This window comes from Pelmatolapia mariae, linkage group LG3_W, assembly GCF_036321145.2.
Source record: "Pelmatolapia mariae isolate MD_Pm_ZW linkage group LG3_W, Pm_UMD_F_2, whole genome shotgun sequence".
In the NCBI taxonomy this organism is placed as follows: domain Eukaryota; kingdom Metazoa; phylum Chordata; class Actinopteri; order Cichliformes; family Cichlidae; genus Pelmatolapia; species Pelmatolapia mariae.
Genome location: NC_086229.1, coordinates 78,874,690 through 78,899,430, shown reverse-complemented (window position 1 = coordinate 78,899,430; position 24,741 = coordinate 78,874,690). Strand labels below are relative to the sequence as shown.

At 47.6% G+C, this 24,741-nt stretch overlaps 1 protein-coding gene across 1 annotated transcript; it reads right to left on the bottom strand.

Moving 5' to 3' along the window:
- Positions 1-649: 649 nt before the first annotated feature.
- On the bottom strand, positions 650-22,994 carry zbtb4 (zinc finger and BTB domain containing 4). The gene is made up of 2 exons (XM_063469953.2): positions 22,852-22,994; positions 650-9,378 (listed from the first exon to the last, which is right to left on the bottom strand). The coding sequence occupies exon 2, from the start codon at positions 9,360-9,362 to the stop codon at positions 3,864-3,866; it is 5,499 nt and encodes a 1,832-aa protein (XP_063326023.1). The 5' UTR covers positions 9,363-9,378; positions 22,852-22,994; the 3' UTR covers positions 650-3,863.
- Positions 22,995-24,741: the final 1,747 nt, after the last annotated feature.

Genomic DNA, 24,741 nt, shown 5'->3' with positions numbered 1-24,741 from the left:
GCCAGCCGTATCCAGAGATCGTGCTTGTGACAGCGTGACAGGATGCAAATATTACAATGGATCAGCTGAGCTGTCATGTTAGCTGGCTCATGCAGTCAAAGCTCCTGATGAAACTGCTCATAACAAGATTTTTGAGTATTCACTTCATGATTCGTGCCCACATATTTCTCCTCCTATTCAGAAATAGCTGAATGAATTTCTACTTTTCCTTCTTCGCTTTTCAGATGCATCTTTTTCTTTGTTTGTTTTGTTTATTTTTGGCACTCTCGGCACGGTAAAGCGAGAGCCATCTGGTTCCATTATATTGAAGAGAAGAAGGCAGACGTCTCAGCTTACAGCTGATATCTCCCAAACTGGGCAACTCGCACCAAAACAATCTTGGAGGATAAAAATCAGCACAGGCCAGAAGAAAAATCCATACATTCTGAGTTTTTGGAGGGGAGAGGTGACGTGCGTCTTTAAAACAAAGCTTTTTTTCCCCCCCGATCTGCTAAATATTAAACGCACATTTCACAAACAATGCAAAAGCAGACATCTGCTGACTTTAAGCACATGGTTCGTATTAAGGACGCTTGATCAACTTGTACAGATTAGACACATCATCAACAAGAACAAGAACAACCACAAAACAACACACGCAGCACCAAGCTAGAGCTGATTTCGCTGGGTCATCAGGTTAATACTTTATTTTGTTTGATTGCAGCAAAGAGAAAGAAAGGGAGACGGAAACGGGGTGGGGTTGGGGTGGAGGGGAGGAGGAGAAGTAGAATGTCGGAGAGAGGAAACTACAGACTTTGGGAGAGCTGTGGCTACAAGCCTTTGTATCAAATCTAAAGACAAAGTCATCAGGCAACATTAAAACATCTTTTAAAAATAACAATAACATATTCTGTGGGCTCTATATGGCACAGTATTACCCTAGACATGTACACGATACCAAAACAGTTTAGCCACACTCCTACATCTATGAACAGCTTCGTAGCAAACAAAGCCAAGAACTCTATCTCCAAATCATCATTTCTCAAGGAAAAAAAATGCTAATTCAAATTTCTTATGCCATAACAAGGCACCTTTAACAGTTGAAATCTGGCAGAGCCACATCTTACTATAATTATTTAAATATCAAAGCAGAGGCACATTCATTTAAACTAAAACATACAGTAAATAGTTGTCTTGTTTAGTTTGATTTTTTAAACCTCCAGATTCCAGCCCAGTCACTACAATACGTCGATTTGCATGCTTTTGGTCTGTATGATAACCATGAGAGCAAACTATGGCATAAGAAACTATGGTCCAAAAACACCCCCGCAAAACACAAACATGTCCGTCTACAGGAATGGCTTGAGATAGTGTATTGGAGACAGAAAGGCTTTTTTTTTACACTGAAACTAACCCACAGAAAAGAAAAGGGAAAAAACCAAAACAGGTGGCCCATATACTGCCAAGGGATATGCTGCTTAGGCAGATTTATTTTGGTTTTCTTATTCACGTCACGCAGCCGCTCGCTCTCGTACACAACACGTACCCCAAACATACAAAAAAACAAATCAAAAAAACATTTAAAAATAAAAAGGCTTGTAACCACACCCAAGGGGGACGCCTGTGCACCCCTGCAGTCGGTCACACAGTGTTTTCAACACTCCCACCTGGACCAAAAAGGTGCCCGAGTACCATGACACACCGAAACGTCGTCACTCAGAACAACAACACCAGTAACAAAAACAAAAAAGGTGCAGCGAGCGAGTGTATGCTCGAGGAGGAGAGGGGCGAGGGGCGGGGAGGGGGCGGGATTAAAATAGCGCCTACAAAGTGACCGTGAGAAGTAAAAAAAAAAAAAAGTGGCGGCTAATTTTTGTGGAATTTTTCCAAATAATACATTAAAAACATAACAGATATGGATGATTTAGAGACCAGAAAAAATATATATAAAAGGAAACAAAACAGAAGCTGTGCGCACAATGCCAGATTTGCCGAGGATATAAACGGTTAGGAAGCGAGTGTTGCTCATGCTTTGTGGATACAGAACCAAAGTTTACTGACATGTTCCTAGGACTACTGTATATATGCATACCAGACGTTATACGGTTCTTTTAACAGGTTATTTGTGTCAAAACAGAAAATAAAACAGGAACTTGGAAAAAACAACCAAAGAAAAAAAACCCAAACAAAAAAACAACTCTACCATTAATGTAGCTATACTTCATTAACCTCATGACTAAATTTACATTCATATTTTGAAGTTTTTACCCTCCCCTCTTTTCCGCCGAAGCCACTTTCCCCACCTGGTAGGGCTAAACAACATAAACAACAACATCTTTTCAACAGAACAAACATATAGAGAGATAACATTACACTTAACAAAAAGGCCCCACCGCGAGGGCGTCTGGAGAGTGTCGGCCACCGCTTTTTGGCTGCTAAGCTCAGCCTTTTCCTACCTCTCGCTAATAACACAAGGCAGGAAGGGAAATAGTTCTGACTTTTTTTTTCTTTTTCTTTTTCCAATCTCCTCACAGTTATGGAGCAGGACAGCATTTTTCGTCCGCAGCGTCATTTCTACGGAGCACTTCTGTTCAGAGTCCAGCAGTTTTGTGCCCATATATTTCTCTTTCCTCTTCAGAAATAACTCAATACCCTGAATTCATTTCTCTTTCTCCCCCCTCATTCTTTGCTCTCTTCTTCCTGGCTTAGAAAATGGAGCCTTTTCCTCTTCCAGTCAAAGAGGGGAAAAAGCTACGCAACATGAAGGCTGACCTTTTTTTTTTTTTTAGTAGTATTTTCAGGTTTTTTTTCTTTTTAAGTTTTTAAGTGAAGGAAATGAGATGAAAAAACGGAAGTGCAATGGTCTACCAGCCTTTAATTCTTACCCAGTGGCCAGCTACATTTCCAAAGCAGCTACAAGTGTCCCTTTTAAGTGACCACTACTTTTCTAGTTTGTGCACATAAGGTATAAACTATGGTGAATGCTATACAGATCCTACAGTGTCATCTGGCCCCCGGAGTCGCCAGGTTCGCTGAGAGACCTCAGAAGCTCAGGTGATCTGTCATTGTCATAGACTCGCATCCAGCCACAGCTTCGACTTCTTAATGATTTGGATATGAAGAATCGCTTCTAAATGCACTTCTACACATTGACCTACGGTAGCTTTTCCGACTAGAGTAGGAATGCTGTGTGCGTCTCAAACGGAATGATCTTATTCCCACACACCCAAACTCACACACTTTCGCACATATGCAGTTAATACCTGCTCAACCCCTGCATGCACACATCCCTACCTGCTGTACATGTTCATGTAAAAGCTCACATATATACCTCTCGTGGACACTTTTATACCAGCAGGACACGCCTGCTGTTCTCACTCGCTCACTCGTACAAACGCACGCAAAAGGTTTGAGTCGTTTAATGCTTCACCACCTCCAGCCGTGTTGAATAAGGACTCCTCTGCCTCATCCTTGCCCACACAAGCCTTCCCTGAAGAGCCTTTATCCTCGTTATGCGGTGACTATAAAGGGAAGTAGACTGAACTAATTTTTTTCTTTTTTTCACAAAACACACACCCTGTTAGCAGTTCTTAATTCTTATATTATAGATAATATAATGAGTCAAAGAGGAAGATTAATCGAGCTCTAGATCTATAACACGCTACAGCTGGGCGGGAGAGATGCGGAGAGAGGCAAGCGGGAGTAAAGGCAGGAGAGTTTCTTTGCTTCTTCTCCTCCCTTCACACTTTTGCTTCCTAGCTCCGATCTCTGCTGGATTAAAGAGAGGCAGGTGTGCCGTGCCAGTGTATGCACTCCTCCCGCTCCCAGCCTGAACACATGAGGCTGTCCCCTTTGAATTATATTCCTTTTAATGCGTGGCTGTCCTAGGGTTTGCTGCTGCTGCTGTCCCGTTGCTTTTTGCTGCTGCCACTGCTGCCGCTGTAGAGGCTTGGGTTTGCCACGAGGGGATGGGGGGCCGCCCCCATGTAAGGCCCGGCAGTTGCTGCGTAGTTGAAGATGGCAGGGAGGAAGGGCAGAGGCTCCACTTTGTCTCCCCCCGGTGCCATCATATTCAGAGCCACGGGCAGCGCTGCCAAGTTGTAGGGATAGGCCAGGAACTGGGGCCCATACAGCAGCTGGTAGGGGTCCGGATAGAATGGCAGCTTGGCCAGGTCCCCGCCATTAGGGACCATCACTTTTCCCAAGGGGCCAAAGGGAAGCGTTCCAGGTGGGTAGGAGGACATGAGCAGGTTTTCCTCCTGCTTCTTACCAGAGCGGTAGCTGTCCGGCACAATGAGGGGTAGTGGATAATCCTGGGAGGGGTAACCCACTGGGGTGGTGTTACCTTGCTGGGAATCTCTAGAAGAAACGGTGTCCTGGTGCTCCGGCTCAGGTGGCTGCGGGGCTCGGGGGAGAAGCAGAGCGTGGGCAGAGGGGCGGTCGCCGGCACCAGCTGCTCCAGTGGGCAGCGTAAGCCTGTCAAGTCCTTGTGAACTGGAGTGAACCTGGTGGTTGGTTTGAGCTATCAGTCCAATGGTCGAAGGTGACCGGCAGGGGGATTTGGGAGTGTGCCTGTGTGATGAGGGTCCATTCATAGTGGTTTGAGTGGGGATATGTTGGGGAGATGGGACAGGGCTCAAGGGCTCCTCTTTGGGGACCAAAAGTGTGATCTGGTCCTCTGGGATGTGAGCAGCTCTACTGACTTGCTGGACCCTCTCTAGTTCTTTTTCTCTCTCCCTTACAATTTCTTTCTCCCTCTCCCGCTCTCTCTGTCTCTCCAGCTCCCTCTCTTTCTCCCTTTGCCTCTCTATCTCCCTCTCGCGAGCTAGTATGGAGGACATGGTCAGGTCTTGTGCTTCATTCGGAGAGGGACTGCGGGACAGGGACTGGACTCTGAGATCTTGCACCAGAGGCGGCTCCTTGTAGCCGGCGTGTAGAAATAAACTGCTCCCACCCTGTCTCTCTCTGTCCATAATGACCCCATCCCGTTTCATGAATCCCCCCTCGGAGCTGGAAGATGTTGTCATGGAAACAGGAGGAGCAGCAGTGGTTATTCTGGTCTGTGATGTCATGGGCACATTTGGGGAGGTGTTGGCGGATGCCACAGCGTGCACAGGGCTGGGTATTCTGTGGATCTGACTGTCTAGGTGCTTTTTGCTGGGAGTGCGGTAGTCAAGACATTCAGATCCGTTCATGACGAGCACGGTCTGGAGGGTGGAGGGCGTGGCAGATGTTAATTTGTGGTTGGTGGGTGTAAGGTTTACTGGGGCGTCTAACGGAGGGTCTGCAGCTTTTGGTGGCTCTCTCTCTGGAGCTGGAAGTGTGGGCTCTGTTAGTTCAGGTTTGTCACTGGTTTCTGACACCTGATGATCTCCTGTGAGCTCACAGAGGTGCTCCTCAGGCTGCTGCGACGCCAAGCACTCGCCACTGCTGGGCGGCTCTGGCGTCGAATAGCTGATGACTGAAACAGACAGAGCACTGGGAAGCTCTGCTTTTTCATTCTCTAGGTCTCTGCTAAGAATGTCGGCAACTGTCTCTGCTGTTTTTGGCTCTGTGTCTTTATCTTCTCTTTCTCTCTCTGGAGAACTGCTGAGCTCGTGGCGTCGGATGTGTCGATTCAGTGCTGAGGATGTCTTGCACACCTTGTGACACTGCGGGCACGTGTGTCGTGATAAGGCCCTTCTGCTTAGACGACTTGGACTAGAGTGACTCCCTCCCAGGCCACCCTGTCCCCCCTTATCTTCATCATATTTTGAAATCTCTGGCACAGGTTTGACCCCTTCTACTTGTTCGTGAGCAGCTTTGAGAGGTGCACAGGGGGGTTCAGTAGGTTTGGGATGCTGGGCTCTCTGGTGGTCTTCCAGCTTATCCCTCGAGGGGAAAGTGGCTCGACAGAAGAGGCAAACAAACTCCAGCAGGTGGCTCAGCTCATGTTTGTCTCGTTTTCTGGGGCTCGAGAACCAGCGGCCGCACGTACCACACTCAGCTGCATTCCCGTTAGTCCACGGCCGCCTTTTTATTCCTGTAGGAGCCACTGAGGTAGACTGAGGAGGTTTTGGAGAGTGCACAGGAGAGGTGGAAACCTCATGGCGGGCCTCCTTAACCTCTTCTTCAGCCTCTTTATTTTTATCTTTCTTTTCCCCCTCTCCCTTGTCTCTGTTAGCTTTTGGCAGTTTTTCAGCCTCCTCAGTTGTTGCATCCTCTTCTTCATCTTGTGATTTCTCTGTTTCTTTATTTGAAAGGTTCTTAAGCCTCTCTGCCCTCCTCTTCAGCCGGATGGAGCGCTTGTACTTTAGCTTCCTCTGCCAGCTCTTTACCCTCTGTAGATGTGCTTGGGCCTTTCTCTTAGGCTTATAGGAGTAGTAAGGTCGCCATAAATTGTCCTCTGTGTCATGGTCGCTCTCGTGCTCGCGCACCTCCTGACGAAAGTAGTACTCCCTCACTTCACTGGGGGATTTGGGGCTCTTTTTCCTGACCACTTCTTCTTCCTCCTCCTCCTCCTCCTCCTCCTCAGAGTCTCCACCTTCCTTATTGCCCTCTCCTTCCATGCTGGCTCTGCTTTGGAGGCGGTGTCTGTGGTGGTGGTGGTGGTGGGAGTGAGAGTGGCGTGGTTCCTTGGCGTCCCGCACAGATGACGTTTCACTGCGTTTGGTTTTGGGGGGAGAAAGGCTCTTATCTCTCCTGAGGTCTGTCTCAGATATGCTGCGCTTCACTATGGCCTCCTCACCAATACGTACAGTAATCTGACACAGTGGCCCTGCCTCTTTGACCTGTGACCCTACAGATGCTGACAGCTGCTTTGAGTTAGACATGTCACTCTTGCTGTGGGACTTGCGTGATTTGTGAAATAATCTGCCTGTCTCTCCGTCCTGCCTGCCTCTCGAGCCCTCCTCTGCCGTATCTGAACTGTCTCTTGACCTCTTTCTGTGATTATCTATGCTGTCCCTTTGCTTTTTGATGGGCCGAGACGGGCCCTTGACTACAGTCTGACTGTCACTGTTTTCGGGGGATGGGCTGTTCACTGGGCTCTTCTCACTTCCAGACGTGACCTGATTGCTATGCACAATGACAGAGGATGACACGGCTGTCCCGTGAACTATGACGGAGGGCTTTGTATGGCCATATGTTATCACAGAAGGCATGCTTGTCTCTGTGCCTCTACCACTCTTGAGACTTTTGGTTTTACTGCTGTTGGACATTTTTAAGCTGCTGCTACCTCTCCCCTGGTCTGACTCAAGGGCCTCACTCTCATGTTTTCTAACCTGGGACATATCTATCTGGGGGAGGGGTGTTAGTGCAGAGAGGTCCCTGTGCTCAGCAGTCACAGAGACAGGGAATCCATCAGGGAAGGCATCTGGGTCAGGCTTTAGACTCTGAGGGTGGGCCCCACTGATTAGGCTTTGCAGGTCCCCGGGGCCCAGAGCACAGCCCAGGCCTGGCAGGGAGAGGGGAGGTGTTTCGGTTGGTGGCAGGAGCAGGCCGTTATGCAAACTGTCACTGTAAGTCTTGTAGGGTCTCTTCTGGGAGCGCATGGGAAGAAGACGGTACAGTTTGAGGGCGTTAGCTTTCTGCTTATAACCACCGTTAGCTGTCTTCTCACTGGAGATGAGGCTGGGATTAATCCCATGGATGGTCTTCTGATGGGTTTTGAGATTGTAGTACGTGGCGAAGGCATCCCAGCAGAAGATGCACTGGTAGCGGCGCTCTCCTGTGTGCCACACCTCATGCTTTGTGCGGTACTCGGCCAGGGCAAAGACCTTGTCGCAGAAATGGCACGGATATTTACGACGCCAGGAGTGCACATTAGAGTGACGCTTCAGGCTGGAGAGGGTCATGTAGGAGCGCTCGCACACAGAGCAGAAGTAGATGACATTGCCGTCTACCACCTTCACAAAATGGTTCTCATCACCCGCCAGCACCTCTGTGCCTGCTGCATCATCACCTTGGATACGCGCCAGGAGGCTTCGTGCTTTCTTCCCTGGCCGTGCCTTGCTGATGTCTGTCTCTCCCACAATCATTCCCCCCTCCACTCTCACCTCGCCCTCCTCCAGCGGCTCCTCCTTTGGATGTATAGTGAGAGAAGGAGGGCGAAGGCTATTAGAGGGCAGGCCTGGCACCCTGCAGGAGGCCTCGTGGGATTGCAGTCTCTTGCTGTGGATAAAGACCTTGCCACAGTAACGGCAGCAAAGGGCGCGGCTGCCACGATGCAGCCGCATGTGGACCGTGAGGGAGGAGGCTGAGCTAAACAGCCGATGGCACACGCCACAAATCAGTTCGGGCTTCAGGCTGTCAGTAGGGGAGTAGGAGGATGAGTGTGGGGGTGCGGTGAGGCCCTCGGAGGGAGGAGGAGGTGGTGGTGGTAAAGGGGGAGGGAGATGGAGGGTGGGTGGGTGAAGACTTGGTCCGTGAGGGCTCCCCGCTTTCCCAGATGGCCTTCCTGTTATTTTCTCTCGTCTCTCTGCATCCCCGCCTCTCTGATAGGCTGATGTACCCAGGCTGAAGAGGATCTGAGCAGTCTGTGAGGGGGAGGCTGTACCGTTGGCCGCCCTGTGCCTGTCATCCCATCCATCTCTAGCATAACATCCCCCAAAAGGCCCGGTGGAGGATCTTGGTGGTGACCTGTGAAACTGAGTCTCTGAACTGAGCTTGGAGCACTTTAGAGGAGGTGGCGATTTGATGTCCTTTCTGATGAGTGCATGAACAGTCATGGGAGATGATGATGAGGAGGGCGAAGAGGACGGAGAGCTGTCGTGTCTTGGGGGTTTAAAAGGTCTGTGCTTTACGTCCATGGTGGCATCCAGTTTCCACAGCGACCCCTTGTCTGAGCTTTTGGACGACGGTCGCCGTCGGTGGGGGGAAGGGGAAGATGAGGAGGAGGAGCCATGACAGTGGTTTGGTGATGTCAGAGAGGTCGGAAGGGGGGCTGCACTGAGCGGGAAGCTTAGGGTGATTTTTGCATTTTTAGGTCCATCACCCATATCCTCTAGCCTGTCCTCCATTGTGGCCTCTCCCCGGCCTCCGAGCCTTTTACCCTTCATCTCCAAGCGCTCAGCTTCCCCTTCCTCCCCCTCCTCTTCTTTTTCTTCTTCAGACTGGGAGGTCACACCAGGATGGTGTACTGGTTTGTGTAGTCCTTTGACCTTGTTCGAGCCGTACAAACTGACAGGCGGATGCAAGGAGGAAGCTCGAGCTGGGTGAAGGGTGTTTCGAACCACTGGCAGCGGCGGCGGGGAAGACAAAGGGGACAGCCGCTGACTTTGGTGTGAGGTGGTGTCCTTAGCTGCAGTCCGTGCGAGTTTGCAGAGGGAAGCCGGGCGTTGTTCACTCAGACGTGACGGAATATGGCCCACACGGAGGGGGTCCCACACCTCACCGGACACCATGACCACCCCCCGAAATCTGAAAGAAAAAAAAAAATCAGAAAGAAGGTATTAGCATTATAAGCATACCATGGTATATGTACAAAACATACATAAAGTAGAGAATGGACATTACACCCAAAACTTTTGCAGAAGCAATCATGACAAACGGTGGAGAAGACTAAACGCCCAGCTATGCTGAACTCCCGACTGCTCAGGCAGGAATGGTGAGTGCAGGGAGGGAGAGGGCAGAGGGGGAAGGAATGAATCTGCGGCAGTGCTGGTTTAGATTTCAGCGTGCCACAGCCAAGCTTTCAGAAACGCATTCCAGCGATCCATCTCTCTCTCTAGGCTGTGACACAACATTCCCTATGCCTAATTGGAAGGCGTTCAGATTTAATCAAGATTCCCGCGGAATAAATTGCTGACTTAGATTCGTGGCCCCAACGCGCATAAAAATAGTCCCGCTCTCTCTTTATATGTGAGCAAGAGCCTTGTTAGCCATTCCTGGCAGTGGCTAGTATTTGCCAGGCATGACTCTAACCATTTATTTGTGAAGGCGGGTGGGGGGGGTGAGGAAAAGAAGGGAGGGAGATTGCATGCATGTGCACAGAGAAGGGGTGTTTTTCTGCCCTCTGCATCCGGTACAATCTCAGCTAAGCCGGAGAAGATGAGCGACAGGCTATCCTCATTTCCATCCTAATTCGCCTGCTACGGTGGCGGTTGCAGTGCCGCTGCAAAAATGTCCCATAAATGAGAAAGCAGCAGAATCGCGTACCGGCAGTCAGCTCGCTGTTATCACTTATTTATTGCGGGTTCATTTGTTTAGGTCTGCAGATTTGAGGAGGGGGGGGGGACAGAGACGGGATTGGGCCGTAATGATGTGACGAGGAGAAAAATCCTCAGTCATGCTTTTCTGCCTTCGTTTCGAGCAGCAAAGCAGCCAGGAAGGCAGGCCGCTGTAAAATTCCACAGGCAGCCCTGAACAGGCAGAAACTAGGTCAGCACTGTTATTGCAGAGGAAAGAGGAGGGAGAGACAGAGAAGGAGAAAAGAGGGTGAGGATGAGGGAGAGTGAAAGGGTGACAGAAAAAAAAGGGAGACAGAAAGAGTGTGTGGGTTAGTGAAAAAGGGGGGGGGGGGGGTGTTAACACAGGAACAGTCAGACACACGGCACCGTCAGACAAACAGGAGCCCAGGCTAACGCTACCACACACACACACACACAGAGCACATACATGCACTCTGCATACACTCTCACCCACAGCCAAGGCAGGCCGGCATAAACAAAGCAGTTCAACATGGAAGGGCCTGCTTGTAAATGATATTCAAAACCAAAGGGTGAATCTGAGTGCACAGCGGCCTAACACTGAGGATGCAGCTGGAGTGACATGTAGCCAACGGAAGGAAAACAGAAGTGTCTTTTAATCACATACTGGGTGCAAGCAGCGGCACATGCTCTTTGTTATGCAAGGGACAATAAAGCGGTTCATTCCGGCTTTCAGATCTAAATCAGAGCAAGGGTGCACGAATCAGTGCTCAGTACTGAAACGGGCCTCCGTTGTCGCTCACATTTGCTGAGCGATAGATGTTGTGCAGGAAATCCCTTATGGCAAGCGCCGGGCTGCTACAAGTGGGCGGACGCGCTGAGAGACAGCGCCAAGGCTAAAAATTTCATCCCCTCATCTGATTCTTGCGTCGCGGACAGGAAAATGCGTACGACGCCCCCTCGCTCTTTCTCTTCATCTCCCTATGACGCACAGAGCCACTGTGCAAGCAGAGCCTGCACAACACGCAGCCTGACTGTGACAGGCTGCCTTTTAAAAGTCCCAACTTTATCTCTACACACACACACACACACACACACACAGATGAGTGGACAAACACCTCGACACTCGGCGCACAGACAAATGTGACCATGAGAGTCCCCAGGCAAAAATCAAAATAAACAGCAACCCTGTTCCCACACCTCTCTGCAACAGGATGTTCTGCACAAATAAACACGTCGCCCGGCCTGTGAAGCGTTCGTCTATTTATGCTCGTGGCACTACAAAAACCGCGCATCGAGAGCAGGTGCTCAGCCGGTGCGGGACAAATTACGGAGCGGGCTCACGTAAACACGACGCGCATTATAGCAAACGCGTCGGCTTTCATGTAAAGACAGAGACGCTGGGTTGACAGGCAGAGGGATCAAAGGCAGACTTTGAGCATGATTCAGTTTGTTTTCCACATCAAATGACAAATCTGAAGAGAAAGTAAACATCAGCGGTTTTGATTAGGAGGATTTTATTCTTTAAAACCTTAAAAATAGCACAAAGTTGAAGATCAGTGCATTTAAAGTGACAATAAAGTTCCTCGTTTTGATTATAATTACAAATTAAACGTTGACTGCACATTGTAACGGCATGGCCAACACGTATGACCAACGCATGACACCATTAGGGGGATACAGATGGGGGCCCAATCAGGTCTCGCATTCACTGCGCAACCCCTGTCTGCCACCGAGCAGGAAATCTTTAGGGAAAATTAAGGCTTGGTTTTTGTTTTTCACTACTGCTATCAGTCGCTTTCCCCAGGTAGGTGAAATGAGGGACACTGGAAGAAATAGAGCCACTGTGGAAACTGTGATTGGCGAATAAGAGGGAGGAGGCAGAGTAGCGCAAAGAGGAAGGATGACACACAGCGTGAGTAAAGCAAGGAGAAACCTCAGACAGAGGAATTCACTTGATGGAGGTGAGAGGGTTTTACGGGAAACGCTGATCCGTAAGTAACAAAGCCTACCTGACTGAACTCCTTTCATTAACCTTTAAACTCCTTAACTTTAGGAAATTAAAAGTGTTATCCAGCACAACAAATAACTTGGACCTGCTTGGACTCCAAGTTTGACTTACTGACTTTGGGGTCTTTTTTCTCTTGGCAGGAGAAAAATGTGGAGAACTTTAACTTTTTCCTTGTAATTGTATGATTTGCGACGGACAATCAGTCACTGGGAACATCGCCGCTAAACTGGCCTTGTATAACAGAAGGCAGGACGGCAGAGGAGTTTGGCTGGTGCACCAGCTCGAGGCCTTGAACCAGACGTTGAGCAATCTGTTTATTCCGCACTGAAACTGGTACTCATGCTGATAGACAAATAACTGGTGGGATTCAGTTACCATGTTTTTTTTTTAACCATCTTACAGAAACACTCTCAAAAATCAAACCACCAGTGTTGAGATTTTCTTTTAATCTTCAAAGGGAAAACGACATAAAAAAGAAACCCTTTACAGCTCTTTCACAACAATACTTCTTATAATTGAATATTAAAAGGTCTGATTAAAGCAAATTAGATTTAATGCTGTTTTAGCGCCTCTTAATGTGGCACAGTCAATATAATGCAAACAGCTAACACTTGCACCTATGGCTCCTTTAAATTCTGAACTAATAGTGCTTAAATGATTAACTTCACCTCTGCGTATTCACTGCACTCTTTGCCATTCACCCTCCCAAATTAGGGCTTGATTAAAACTTCTTTTTATTTCCACAGTTTAGGCCATCATTTTTACACAACTGCAACACAACAACAGGACATCTTCAATAACTTGCACGCCTGGAAAAAAAAAAATAGAAGCAGCTTGACGATCAAACAGGCCGTGACCGAGCCAGCAGTTTAGTTTGAGTTTACTCTGACCCTGAACACAGCGGATGAGTTTGATGCGTTTCTCATTGAATAGGAAATCTGTAACCAGCGGCAGTAACCTGACAGTAACTACAGGTCACAGCTGAACCAGGAAGTCTGTGTGTGTGTGTGACTTGTGTTTTTCCTTCTTTGCAATCCTTTTTCAGGATATCCCTTTATTTGTGGCGTGATAATAACATTGCACTCAGCAATTAGGCTGCTGACTGCAATGTTATTATTACTGAAAGTAATCATGGTATCAGAGCTCGTGCATGTATTTGTGTGTGTGTGATAGGTTAAGAGGAGTGCCTGCGAGGGTGAATGTGGGGGGCCTGTGTGTTCCAGCCGGCGAGCCAGCGGCGAGGAGCATGTGGGAAGACGAAGGTGTAGCTGGGCGCCCTCCCCTGTGGAGGGGCAGCCAGAGGGGCCCAGGCATCGAAGCAGCAGTAGGTCTGCAAAAATGAGTGTTTGTGTGTGTGCATAATGTTGTGAGTGTGGGTGGGTTGGTGGGGTGGGGGGCATCGTTAGCAAGAACAGCTACTGAACTCTCGACAACCCCCCGGCCAAGAGGGCGTGGTGGAGCCAGCCAGATGGGATAGAGCAGGAGGGAGGAGGTAAGGGGAAGTTGGCATGGTTCGGGGAGTGGTTATGGTGGTGTGAGTGGGGGCGTGGGGGGGCTGGAGGGGAGACTTCAAACACATCCATCCCGTGTTCACATTTTACGGTTTCCTCGTCTTTCATACCCCCCCCCACGCAATCCCTCAGCGTGACTGACTGCGTGCCCCCACCCTGTGTGTAAACTGTCGTATCGTGGTGTTTTCGAATGCCACTGCACGCACCGGCAAACCTGCCCGTGTCTAAAACGCCACACTCTCCACGCTCTGTTAGCTCCCAGCCCAGCACGTAATTCCCATAATTCTGCTTGCTGCAACAGAATCATGGGAGGCATTAGGAAGCAGCGAGACCCAAAAAAACATGAAGAAGGGGGAAAAAAAACCCAGCTCTGGAGAGCAGCGGCAATGCATCGGTGACCTTTGTTGAGGTAATTCCCCCCACCACTACTACCACCCCCAAATCATTTTCAATTTCATGCGCAGTCCCTGCTGAAGGCGTGAAAACCTCATTTAAGTTCTTAACATGCGAGTATTAGCAAAGCGGTTTGTCACCATAAACAGCAAGTACACCCATGGCAGGGTAAGCAGCAAAGCGCTGCACCAGCTTCCTGAGCTTGTCCACATCCTTTTAAGTTTGCAGCATGTGAGAAAAAAAACAAAAACATTTATGTAAACACAGCTAACCAAGTCAAAGACGGTAATGCTTTTCATCTTAGCACTTTAATGTCCAGCGCAGAAAAACGCCTCAAAGGCACTTAATTCATCTAATGTGTGACTCAGCCACATTTAAAATAGGAAACCGCTGCTATAAACATCATCATCTTCTTTTCTTTTCTTTTTCTCAACACAACAGAGCTGCAGAGGAACTACACTTCCTATTGTCTGACCTATGACCTCTCACCCCGTGGCAGTATGGGTCATATTTTCCACATGCCGAGCTCGGGGACCTGTCTCGGCATCCAGGAGGGGAACGAGGAATGTTGGGAGTAGCTGGCAGCAGATGCTCTGTTGTTTTGGAAAAAAAAAAGAAAAAAGTAAGGCTTATGCTGGGCTGGGGACATCAATATGCCCTCTACCGCTCTACGTGAGGCAACCTCCAGCACAACACCAGGCTGGTAAAATGGAGGACAAACTGGGCGGCCCAAAAAACGAAATAAGAGACAGAACCTGTTGATGGGACCGGAGATGTTTACCATCGCCTACATCCGACATTTAAACTCACCAGAACACTTCCTCTAATGTTGTTGGTGAGTTCACATGCAGGAGGTGGGGGACCGGCCCACCATGTTTAAGAGACCCCCTCAAAACAAACCTTGCATCGCGTGTTTGACGCCTTTTCCCGACCGGTGCGGGCTGACCGCCACCGCTCGCTCCCTCTCCCCTCGAGTCCCTGACCTGCAGTGACTCGCGGAGACGCGAGATAAATTAAAAGTTTCATCACAATCTCAGAACGAGTCATCGCTCTTGAAAAAGAACTGCGTGGTGCGCCAGCGACAGAGGATGAGGGAGACGAGGGACGAGGCCTGTTACTGGCACACGCACACGCACAGATCCACCACACACACGCACACACACACACACACACACACATATAAATACCCTACCATAAACACACACTGCATAAGCGCACACACCCACCACAGGACTCACGCCCCAGCACGCGCACAGTAAAATAAAAACCTTTTCCTCCTTCTTCACGCGTGGAGCAATCACCGCCACAGCAGCAGAGTGAAGCGGAAAAACAAGCAGGAAAACAACAGATTTCAGCCTCTCTTCCTCTTATTCTCTCTGTCTGTCTCTCAGCAAGGCAAGCATACAAGAGAACGTACCTCGGAAAACCTCCTGCTGCATCTCTGCTGCGATGTGTTCTTTCCCCTCACACTCCCTCTCTCCCTCTCTCTCTCTCTCTCCCCCTTTGGTCTGTGTATGCGCACGTCGGAGTGTGTGCGAGAGAGAGAGAGAGAGAGAGAGAGAGAGGGAGAGAGAGCGAACGAGAGTGAGCGGAGGGAGAGGCGGCGCACACACGCATGCACACACATACAGGCAGCAGTGTGTGAAGACAGAGGGCAGGAGCGATTCTCACACTCGAACTTGCTTGCTCTCACTCGCTCACTCCCCCCTTTTCTTGCTCTCTCTCCTGTCTCACTCCAGTTTTTTTTGCCTCTGACACACGATTCTTAGTGTTTTTGCTCTTTTCTTCTTCTTCTTCTCCGGCAAGTGAATCCCTCTGCACCCCCTCAACTGACCCACCACCACTTCCACCCCAACCCCACTGAATCCAATCTTCTTTTTATTTGGAAGTGTTGTCCCCCCCCCTTTCCCTCTCTAACACACATGCACAGACACACACGCGCGCACACACACACACACACTACTTTATATACACAAAGCCCAGTGATAGGGAGAGGGAGGGAGAGAGGCAGAGGGAGACAGAGTGGGAGAGCAAGCAAGCAAGAGGACGCCATTTAAGCAGTTTGTTACGAGCACTGCAAGTCCCCAAAATGGCTGAAAACAAACAGGAACCACGCCAACTCAAAAAACCTGGGCACCAGGACAGACAGACGGAGGGACAGTGAGAGGAGAACGAGGGAGAGAGACAGCGAGAAAGTGAGACCGACAGGGAGAGAGAGAGAGACAGAGAGAGCACAAGGCTGGCGGTAGTCAAATGGCGGATGGGAGCACTCTGTGAAACAAGTGAAGTTCAGGGGGGGAAAACTCAGACATTATAAAGGGTGTTGTGTGTGTGTGTGTGTGGGGGGGGGTACTCCGACCATTCAGCACGCCACTTCGATGAAGTTTTGGGATTCGGAAGAGACACTTTGAAAAAAGTACGGCTAAAATTGATTCAGCAGGTGCCGGAACGTCCCCAACTTTAAGCAAAGCTCAAAACAACTCCCCCCCCCTAAAAAACAGAAACAAAAATGCCAAATCCTACATTTCCCATGATGCAACTTAAACTCATACTCTCCCTGCCTGGCATATGCCCACGTCTTTCATGCTTCATGACCTCACTTGCTAACCATGAAGGGTGTTCAGATTTAAAATAGCATGTGTGAAAACAATGCAACAGGCTGTGTAGGTGGAGGCGTGTTCCTCCAAGTACCAAAACAATTCACCGCCAACCAGGAAGGCCGGTCAGACCGACGAGTGCAAGGGCTAAGCGCGCTTTACAGTGGTGTCATAAAGAATTTTACAACTTTGGAAAGACGGCACAGCCACAATAATTCAGTCCTGCGTCCTGACGTTTGCAAAGTAAACAGCTGTTGCTGGAAGGAAGTGATGGCACCACCATTCATCGGTGAGAGTATGGAGAGCTGCATGGATGGATGCAAAGCTCAGTGACAGGGATAAGGTGGGAGGAAAGGCCGATAAACCAAACAAAGTCTTTCTAGCAGCAAGTCTTGGTGCTCTGCAGCCATCTTTGGAGCCCCAACTGAGGACCTACTTGGGCAGTTATTTGAAGCTCCAGTCTAACTTTAATTTCAACAGATGTGTAGAAACAGAACTCAGATTTTTGACTACATCTCATTAACGGCACAGTCCAGAGAACCAACATGAGGGGAGCTGGAGCTTATCCCAGTGGTCATAGGACAAGAGACAGGGTACACCTCGGACAAGTTCTCAGTCTGCTGTAGGGCCAACCATTCTCAATTTAGATTCACCAATTAACCTAAACCCACTAACTGCGTGTCTTTGGACTGGGAGGAAGCCAGAGTGTCTGGAGAGAACAAACTCCACACAAAAAGGCCCGGTCAGATGGTGGAGTTAAACCCAGGACCTTCTACTGTGAGGCAACGGTGCTAACCACTGCACTGCCAAGTAGCAACGAAACTGTTGCGAACCTCTACTGTCCACGTGCAACCCTGCAACGACAAAGACATCTTCCATCTTTGGGGACTTGTGCAGAGCTCCCTTTAGGGCTATTTGTGTGCCATTGTCTCTCACTATGCCTAAATACTTCTTTTCCATCATAGGCTAATGTATTGGTCTAGTTTATATTTTAAGATTTGAGGGACAAGGAAACTGCACATTTTATGAAACTGGATCAAATCTTTTCTGGTATAAAACCAGAGTGCTGTGCCAGCGTAGTGCCCAGTACACAAAATTTTTCAGACTCGTCTTTAAATGAGAACGTGGCCAAAGGCTGAGAGACCGGCACAAACCCCGGGGCAGGGACACCATTCCATTGTCCAGCTAAAACGGTTCAAGGGCTACCATCGATGGCGCTGCTCCTGTCAATTAAGGGCTTTTAGGTCAGCTGGGGTATCTGGGGATACTCTGAAATCTACTGGGCACAACTCTCAGTTTTGTTTGGCAGCACAACTTTAATCAAGGCCTGCAGCTGCATCTGAGCACTGATTCGTGCATAGCCATTCAAAATGCCTCACAACAGCAACTGCCTTCGCTCTCGCTGCTCTCGGCCTCGCGCGTCACGGTCGGTAGAAATTCCTCCGACAGCCATGAGCCACTCTGCGGCCTCAGATCAGGAGGTATTCTCTCAGCTGGAACAAGAGGGAAGAAAAATGCGAGTTGGGGTGGAAGAATGTTCTGGTACTGTTATGCTACAGCACCATCATACTTCCCACTGTCCTTTTGAGTGGAGAGAGACCCCCCCCCCCCCCCCGGTACCCACCAACTGAACCTTGACGCCAACAACCCGCCCTCCTCCTACTCTTCCCCTGCCCTTTCCCTCTCTCCCTCTTTCATCAGTCTCTCTCACCCTCATTGTACGCTGCCACACTTGTCTCCATGGGAACCGCTCTGGGATTGGGTGTTGTTCCTGTGACCTCTCGAGCTCTTGGAGTTGAGCGAACTTTTTTTTTTTTCTCTTGCACCCTCCATCCTCACTTGTGCACGTTTTTAAAGCAAAGTGTGTGTGTGTGAGAGAACTGGAAAATGAAAAATTATGTCTGCGTGAAAATGAGCTCATGCGTGCGTGATGCAGAGACAATGTGTGTGAGAGTGAGTGTGTGTTACAGGAGTGCAGCCGCTCGGTCCAGGCATGTGCACCTGCATTGTCCCGTGGCTGCAGCCGGCCACCAACTCTACATTCAGAGGCACCCCGTTGTCCGTCAATCCCTATTCATGGCTGTTAGGCCAGACGTGATCATATCTTTTCATGCTGTGCTACCAAGCGACACGCACATCTGAATACACAGAGATAGAGAAACTTAGAAAGCCATGTCGGTGGAAAATTTAAACCATTAACTCACCAAGTCTTTCAATATTTAACCAAAGGAAGAAGAAAACAAAAAAGTGTTTATCTGAGTCGCGGCGTCAGTCTTGGATTTCGTCTCGGGCGCTCACGAGATGTTGAAGCTCAACTAGATTTCTTTAGAAAATTAAAAGGAATTAATTCTACATGTACGGTCGGACTGAATTAAATGTTTTTGTTGTTTTCACTCAGCACTATACCAGCTGTGCAGTCAAAAGGACCCTACGCAGTCTGGCTGAATTATGGAGGAAACCTTTTGGTAGGTGCGTCCTTGTTTGTTTTTCAGGGTCTGTCAGCTTGTGCATGAGGACACGGATGTACATGCTAAAATAAAGCATAAATCTTAAGACTGTGTAGCAGCACTGTTCTAACCATGATAGGAAGCTGATATAAACTATGTACTCAAAATGCAAGTAGTTTGTGAAGTAGTAATAATACCTCGACATGCAGTCTTAAACTTTCATTAGCTTAACTTTAGCAAATAGTTATCAAATTAAGCCATCTTAATCACATTAAGCACTCATCTGAAAACATGTTTTGATCCATTGTCTCAAGTTTGCGCTCATTTTTTTTTCTTTTTTTAGTCTTAGCTAACTCCTGGGGGAAACATGAGAGTCTTTAATCTTTAAATGCTACATTATGTTCATCAGCTAGTCACTACCTCTGCTCACTGAGGCACCAGAAATGGCATCATCCGAGCAGTAAAGCTCAGTGTAGCCTCAACAATGTAGTTTATGTGATTATAAACCCCCCATGCTATTCTTAAAATTAAAAAAACAACAACATGCTGTTCATACCCGCTTTAAGGAAACACACAGTGCGTTTCATCCAGAAGTCTGATTTTTTTCTTTAAATGAAGACAACTGAGAGCTCGAGTCTATCTCTTAAAGACGTGCTGAACGAGGTTTGTTGTTCCAGTATAAACACTTGAGTGAGCCTAGGATCTTGTATCTGAGAAGAAAGGGAAAGGTCACCATCTCTGTCAGATCCACGATATGCAGAGTCACACCTGCAGTCAGTTTGAGTTTTAGTGCACCTGAACTCTAAACGTGCTTGTTTACTGCTTACCAGACTTGTCAAGCATCAGATCCTTAGTTCTTGGTGTTTATTCGGTCAGTTGTTTGTAGTTGAAAAAAAAAAGAGTTATGAGATAGGAATCAGTCACTCTCTTTGTTTGTTTCCTCTTAACATTCACTTTGTGTTTCTGCTAATACGGACACTGGTGTGAATATAACCCGAGGCCCGTTCATGGGTTAGTAAACATCCTCAGTGATCTCAGAGAAGGGATGACTAACCTGCTCTCCAGCTGACTTGGACTCTGATCAAAGTGGGAAGTCAAACAACGTTACAGGAGTTCAAATGTCAGTGCCTTCTTAAAGAGGAAGCAGCAGCTTTAAGAGGACGACGCAGCAAGTTTCTGCGTTTCCCAGGAAAGCAGTGAAAGCGCAGCATATACATTTTCTGCAAGCGTGCGGGCTAATAATGAGCTTTACATGTGTTTACATTTGTACACGATTGGGTGTTTAATCCCTCAGCTTTATCTCACAGAGATAGGGGCGGTGCTGTGAGTAATTTGATGAAACCTCGGTAGACGTAGGGAGAGAGATGAGCATGCTGCAGCCTGTCCTCTGCAAACACGTCTCTGCTGTTTACAAAAAAACAAAATCAGTGCAGGAAGCCAGTAATATGGAACAGAAAATCCACGCAACAAACGGCTCCCACATGATGAAGTTAACAGCAGAAACCACCATTTAACTGGTTTAACAGCTCTTCCACAGACTACTCAGACCTACAGATAAACACCATCATAAAGCCCAGTTTACAACACACAGTCAAAAAGAAAGTACACCCTCTTTAAAGTCTAAGGTTTTATATATCAGGACATAATAAAATTCACCTGCCCCCTATTAGTCTTAAAACTAGGAAAAGATTAGATATCATGTCATTAATTTCTTAACAAAAGCAAAAGTGCAGTGGGTGAAAAACTAAGTACACCTTTGCTGCTTCCACAGGAAATAAAAGAGATAGTAACCGCCAGGAGCTGCTGATCTACTACACTTGATTAACCAATCATCAACAAATATGAGCACCTTTTTACAAGCAGAAGTTTTTACAGTGTGGTGATAATACAATACCAATGAGGAAATTGTTGTCCATTAATATGGGAAGGGTTATAAGGCCATTTCAGAACAATCTGAAGTCCACCACTCTCCGGTAAGAAAGATTATTCACAAGTGAAAGATACTGAAGACGTCTGCCAATCTTCCCAGGAGTCTTCAGTACCAGCAAATTCACCCCACGGTCAGACAGTGCAAAGCTCAGAGAAGCTACCAAAAAAGTTTACGTTTGCAAAACTGCATTTAAACCAGTGGTTCCCAAACATTTTTTGCTGGGCCCCCCTTTGTTTTACAAGAAAATCTTTGTGCCCCCCTGGCACAAACACATCCTCCAACCACACACGCCCATATTTTGCATTTAAACTCCATTGCAGTTTATTTCACACCTCAAACCTTTTGTAAACAATTAAACAAATGAAAGTAAACTGCAATAAATTAGAGGTTACAATAAAATAAACTACCAACCCTTTTAAATAACAGAAAAACAAACCATCTTTATGGTGTAATTATTATACGTGTAGTTTTTTGTTACTGTGTAAGAATATTCAATATTGCTATCAATACATTTTTCACATAATGCCTCTCTGTGCAAACATAAACAAATGTGAGATACTGTTTGTCCGGGATTTGGACAGCCCAGCGGGTGCTCCCGATGCAGGGGAAACAAATTCTGACCGGGATACCTACCTTGGCACCACCGTTGTGCCGTTAAAGCCAAAGGCAAAATATGCTTTATCATTTTTTCTAGTCTTTGGTTTGGAAGCATATGTGGCGATACTTCATCTTCTGCTTTGCATTTGTGTGGGAGCCCCGCCAAAAACCTGTCCATTATGCTAGCAGTGTCCAAGCATTCGTTTTTTTATTCATACCGCTCTGTGACCCCCCCCACTTTAGGAACCACTGATTTAAACAAACCTTTTGTAACAATGTCTTTCGGACAGACAAGACCAGCGTGAATCAGTTTAGCTAATGTTGGCTTTTACAGGAAAGCTTTTTCACATGACTGTAATTCTACAGCTATAATTAGGCAAACCTATTTTTTCCTGTTTCATCTTAAAATATTCCCCTGACGTATCACTGAGTAGAGAAAAAAAAGGCATCTAATGAAATGCTGTATGAGTTACTCATTGATGAGAATTTCAACCAACCTGTAAGAATGTAAACATAACTGTGCCAGCAGCCTCTCGAAAACGGGTAAAACCACAGGGTTAGAAGAAAGAAGAATCTTTGAATAATCAGGTCAGAAGTGCCACAACACAACATTTATTCTACATCTATACAGACGCTACGACTGGATGCTTCAAGGTTAAAAGGGTACAACCACAGAACCGTGTATAGTATGAAGGTAAAACTGCTTTTGTATCATCACAAAGGTCGAGCTATGACAGACTAGGATCAAAATCTGAAAGTATTTTTTTCAAACTCCTCCTGTCTTCGTTTTGTTTCTTCAAGAATTATTGGGTAATTTCACACTTTTACTTGAACTTCTCACAGCTGTCAGACCTATTTAACCAACTGCAGGTAGGCACAAAACAGCGGAAATATTTTAGTTGCCAACACGACAACAATGATCATGAAATAATTTTCATGTAATCGCATTAAAAATGGAAGATGGAAGACATATTCCCCCTTTTTTCTTGAGCTGAGAATGCTTAAAACTTCTGAAGTCTCAGCAGAGGAGTTAGCAGGTTCAACTCTACACCTCAGCTTGCAACACCATGCTCACAGCCAGAAATACACACACACACACACACACACACGACAAAGAGCCTGTCCTCAGCAGATGTCCACAACCTGCACACTGCTAAGCTCAGAGGATGTCCCACAGGCACGATGAAAGCACAGGAAAGGTTTCATCGAGCTACGCTGACAAGTTATGTTCGACAGTTATAGTGCATTGCTGGACTTGCCTGATATAACTCAATAGGCGGATCCATCGGAGTATCAAATGACAGAAACGAGCCTTTATCCACCCAAAGTCTAACAGGCCTGTTCTAGGTCCCTGAAGCAGGCACACCGAGCTATAACGAGCATGTTTGTGTGACTCAGCAGCGAGACTGCTGAGTCACACAAACTCTCCCCGGGCACACGGGAGCTAAAATGTCGAAAACTGGAATTACATGGGCGCAGGCCGCGTAAGAGAGTTAAACCTGGCATCTAATTTACAATTTGATATGCAATAAACCGCCGGCAAAATATGGTTGTGTAACACGGGAAAAAAGAGCAGAAAAAGAAGAGGAGGAGAGGAAGCGAGGATGTTGCTAAAGGAGACTAGAAAGGATAGTTGGAAAATCATCTGGGAGGGGTGCTTGATATGGTGTGGAAGAGAGAGGGAGGGAGGTGGACGGCTGGTTTTTCCACTGCCAGAAAGAGAGAGAGGGAGAGCAAGGGAGAGAGAGGGGACGGCTAAATCAAATTAATTAGCTCCTTCATCTCCAGGCAGCTACTCAGGCATGCTGTACTGGCAAAGAGAGGCAGTTGGAAGGGGTGGAGGGGTGGGGGGCATTAGGCAGAAGAAAACGGGAGAAAGCGAGATAGGACATGGTGGAGGGGGTGAAAAGCCTGCTGTGTATGTGCGCCATTCAGGAGGAGCAGGAGAGGGGAGGGGTGCATAATTCTCTGATAAGCATGAGGGTTGTTTTGCTGGAGCTGCTGCTCAGCCGTGAGGAGGAGGAGGAGGAGGAGGAAGTAGCTGCATGTTGGCTGACGCCGTGTGCTGCTGCGCTTCATGGCGATGGTACTTCCTGTTTCTAGACAGGCTGTATTTTGAGGGCACTGTAAACAACCCCGCTTTCATCCACGCCTCTTTAAATAGCACGCAGGCACTTCAATCAGAGCCTCCCGGAAAGACGGGAAGCCGTCTTGGAAAGACAAAAGAAGAGATAGATACAGGGATTTCTTTTTTTTTTTTTGAGTTAGGAAAATATGAGGTAAACGTATCCTGTAATCAAAAATAAAATTTAGAAAGGGGGGAAAAAAGAAACCTAACTGTTGCGCTGACATTAAGAAGAAAAGGGAAAGAGGGAAAGAAAGGGGAAAAAAAGAAAATGAAGCAGATGGTCTGGTCAGTGGCATCCAGCCAGGGGAAACACAACAGCAGCACAGGAGAGAAACTTAACACAAAAAAATGGATAAGAAAGGACACTGCAGACAACATGTGGCCATCTCTGAGGATATGAGCGAGGCAGATGAAGCCAATGACGCAAGAAAGCGAAGATGAAAACTTAAGACATAGAGAAATATGTTCAAGTTGTTCAGTTAGTTGGCAGACAGCTCTTTGAGGGGGACTGAAAGCAATCATGCGACCGTATGAAAAGGTAAATAGGCCAAGCTGATTGAGAATGAAAGGCGTACAAAAAGAAGCCCCCCAAAAGCTTAACAATGAGTGAAAAGGACAGTGCCAGGGGTCAAAACCCTGGAAGAAGCGAGCAATGGACAGCTCGTTGCGGCAGCGTCACCCAGACGAGACTTGGCTGCTCTGAGAACCCGAGATTAGCGCTAAGCTGATTGCAACGCGAGGTGGGATCAGGAGCAATTAATTTAGCACCCAGATCATTCCAGGAAAAGGCTGAAAGAGCCTTAACAAAACACAGATCTCCCGCAAAAACTCCTCCGAGTCAAATACTAGCTGACTTAACATTCCTGCTTGTGTCTGCAAATGAACCGCCTGAAAGGAATCCTGGGTAAAAAAGACGACAGATGAGGGACCTGGAAGGCTTGAAAGAGTGTTTGGATGATAAAAGGAAGGATGAAAGAAAAGATGAAGACGCTTGGCAGAGGCTGACATCAGCCAAAACAAA

What these genes read in the sequence shown, in the direction of transcription:
- zbtb4 (XM_063469953.2), bottom strand. Translation starts at nt 9,362, where the DNA reads ATGGTGTCCGGTGAGGTGTGGGACCCCCTCCGTGTGGGCCATATTCCG.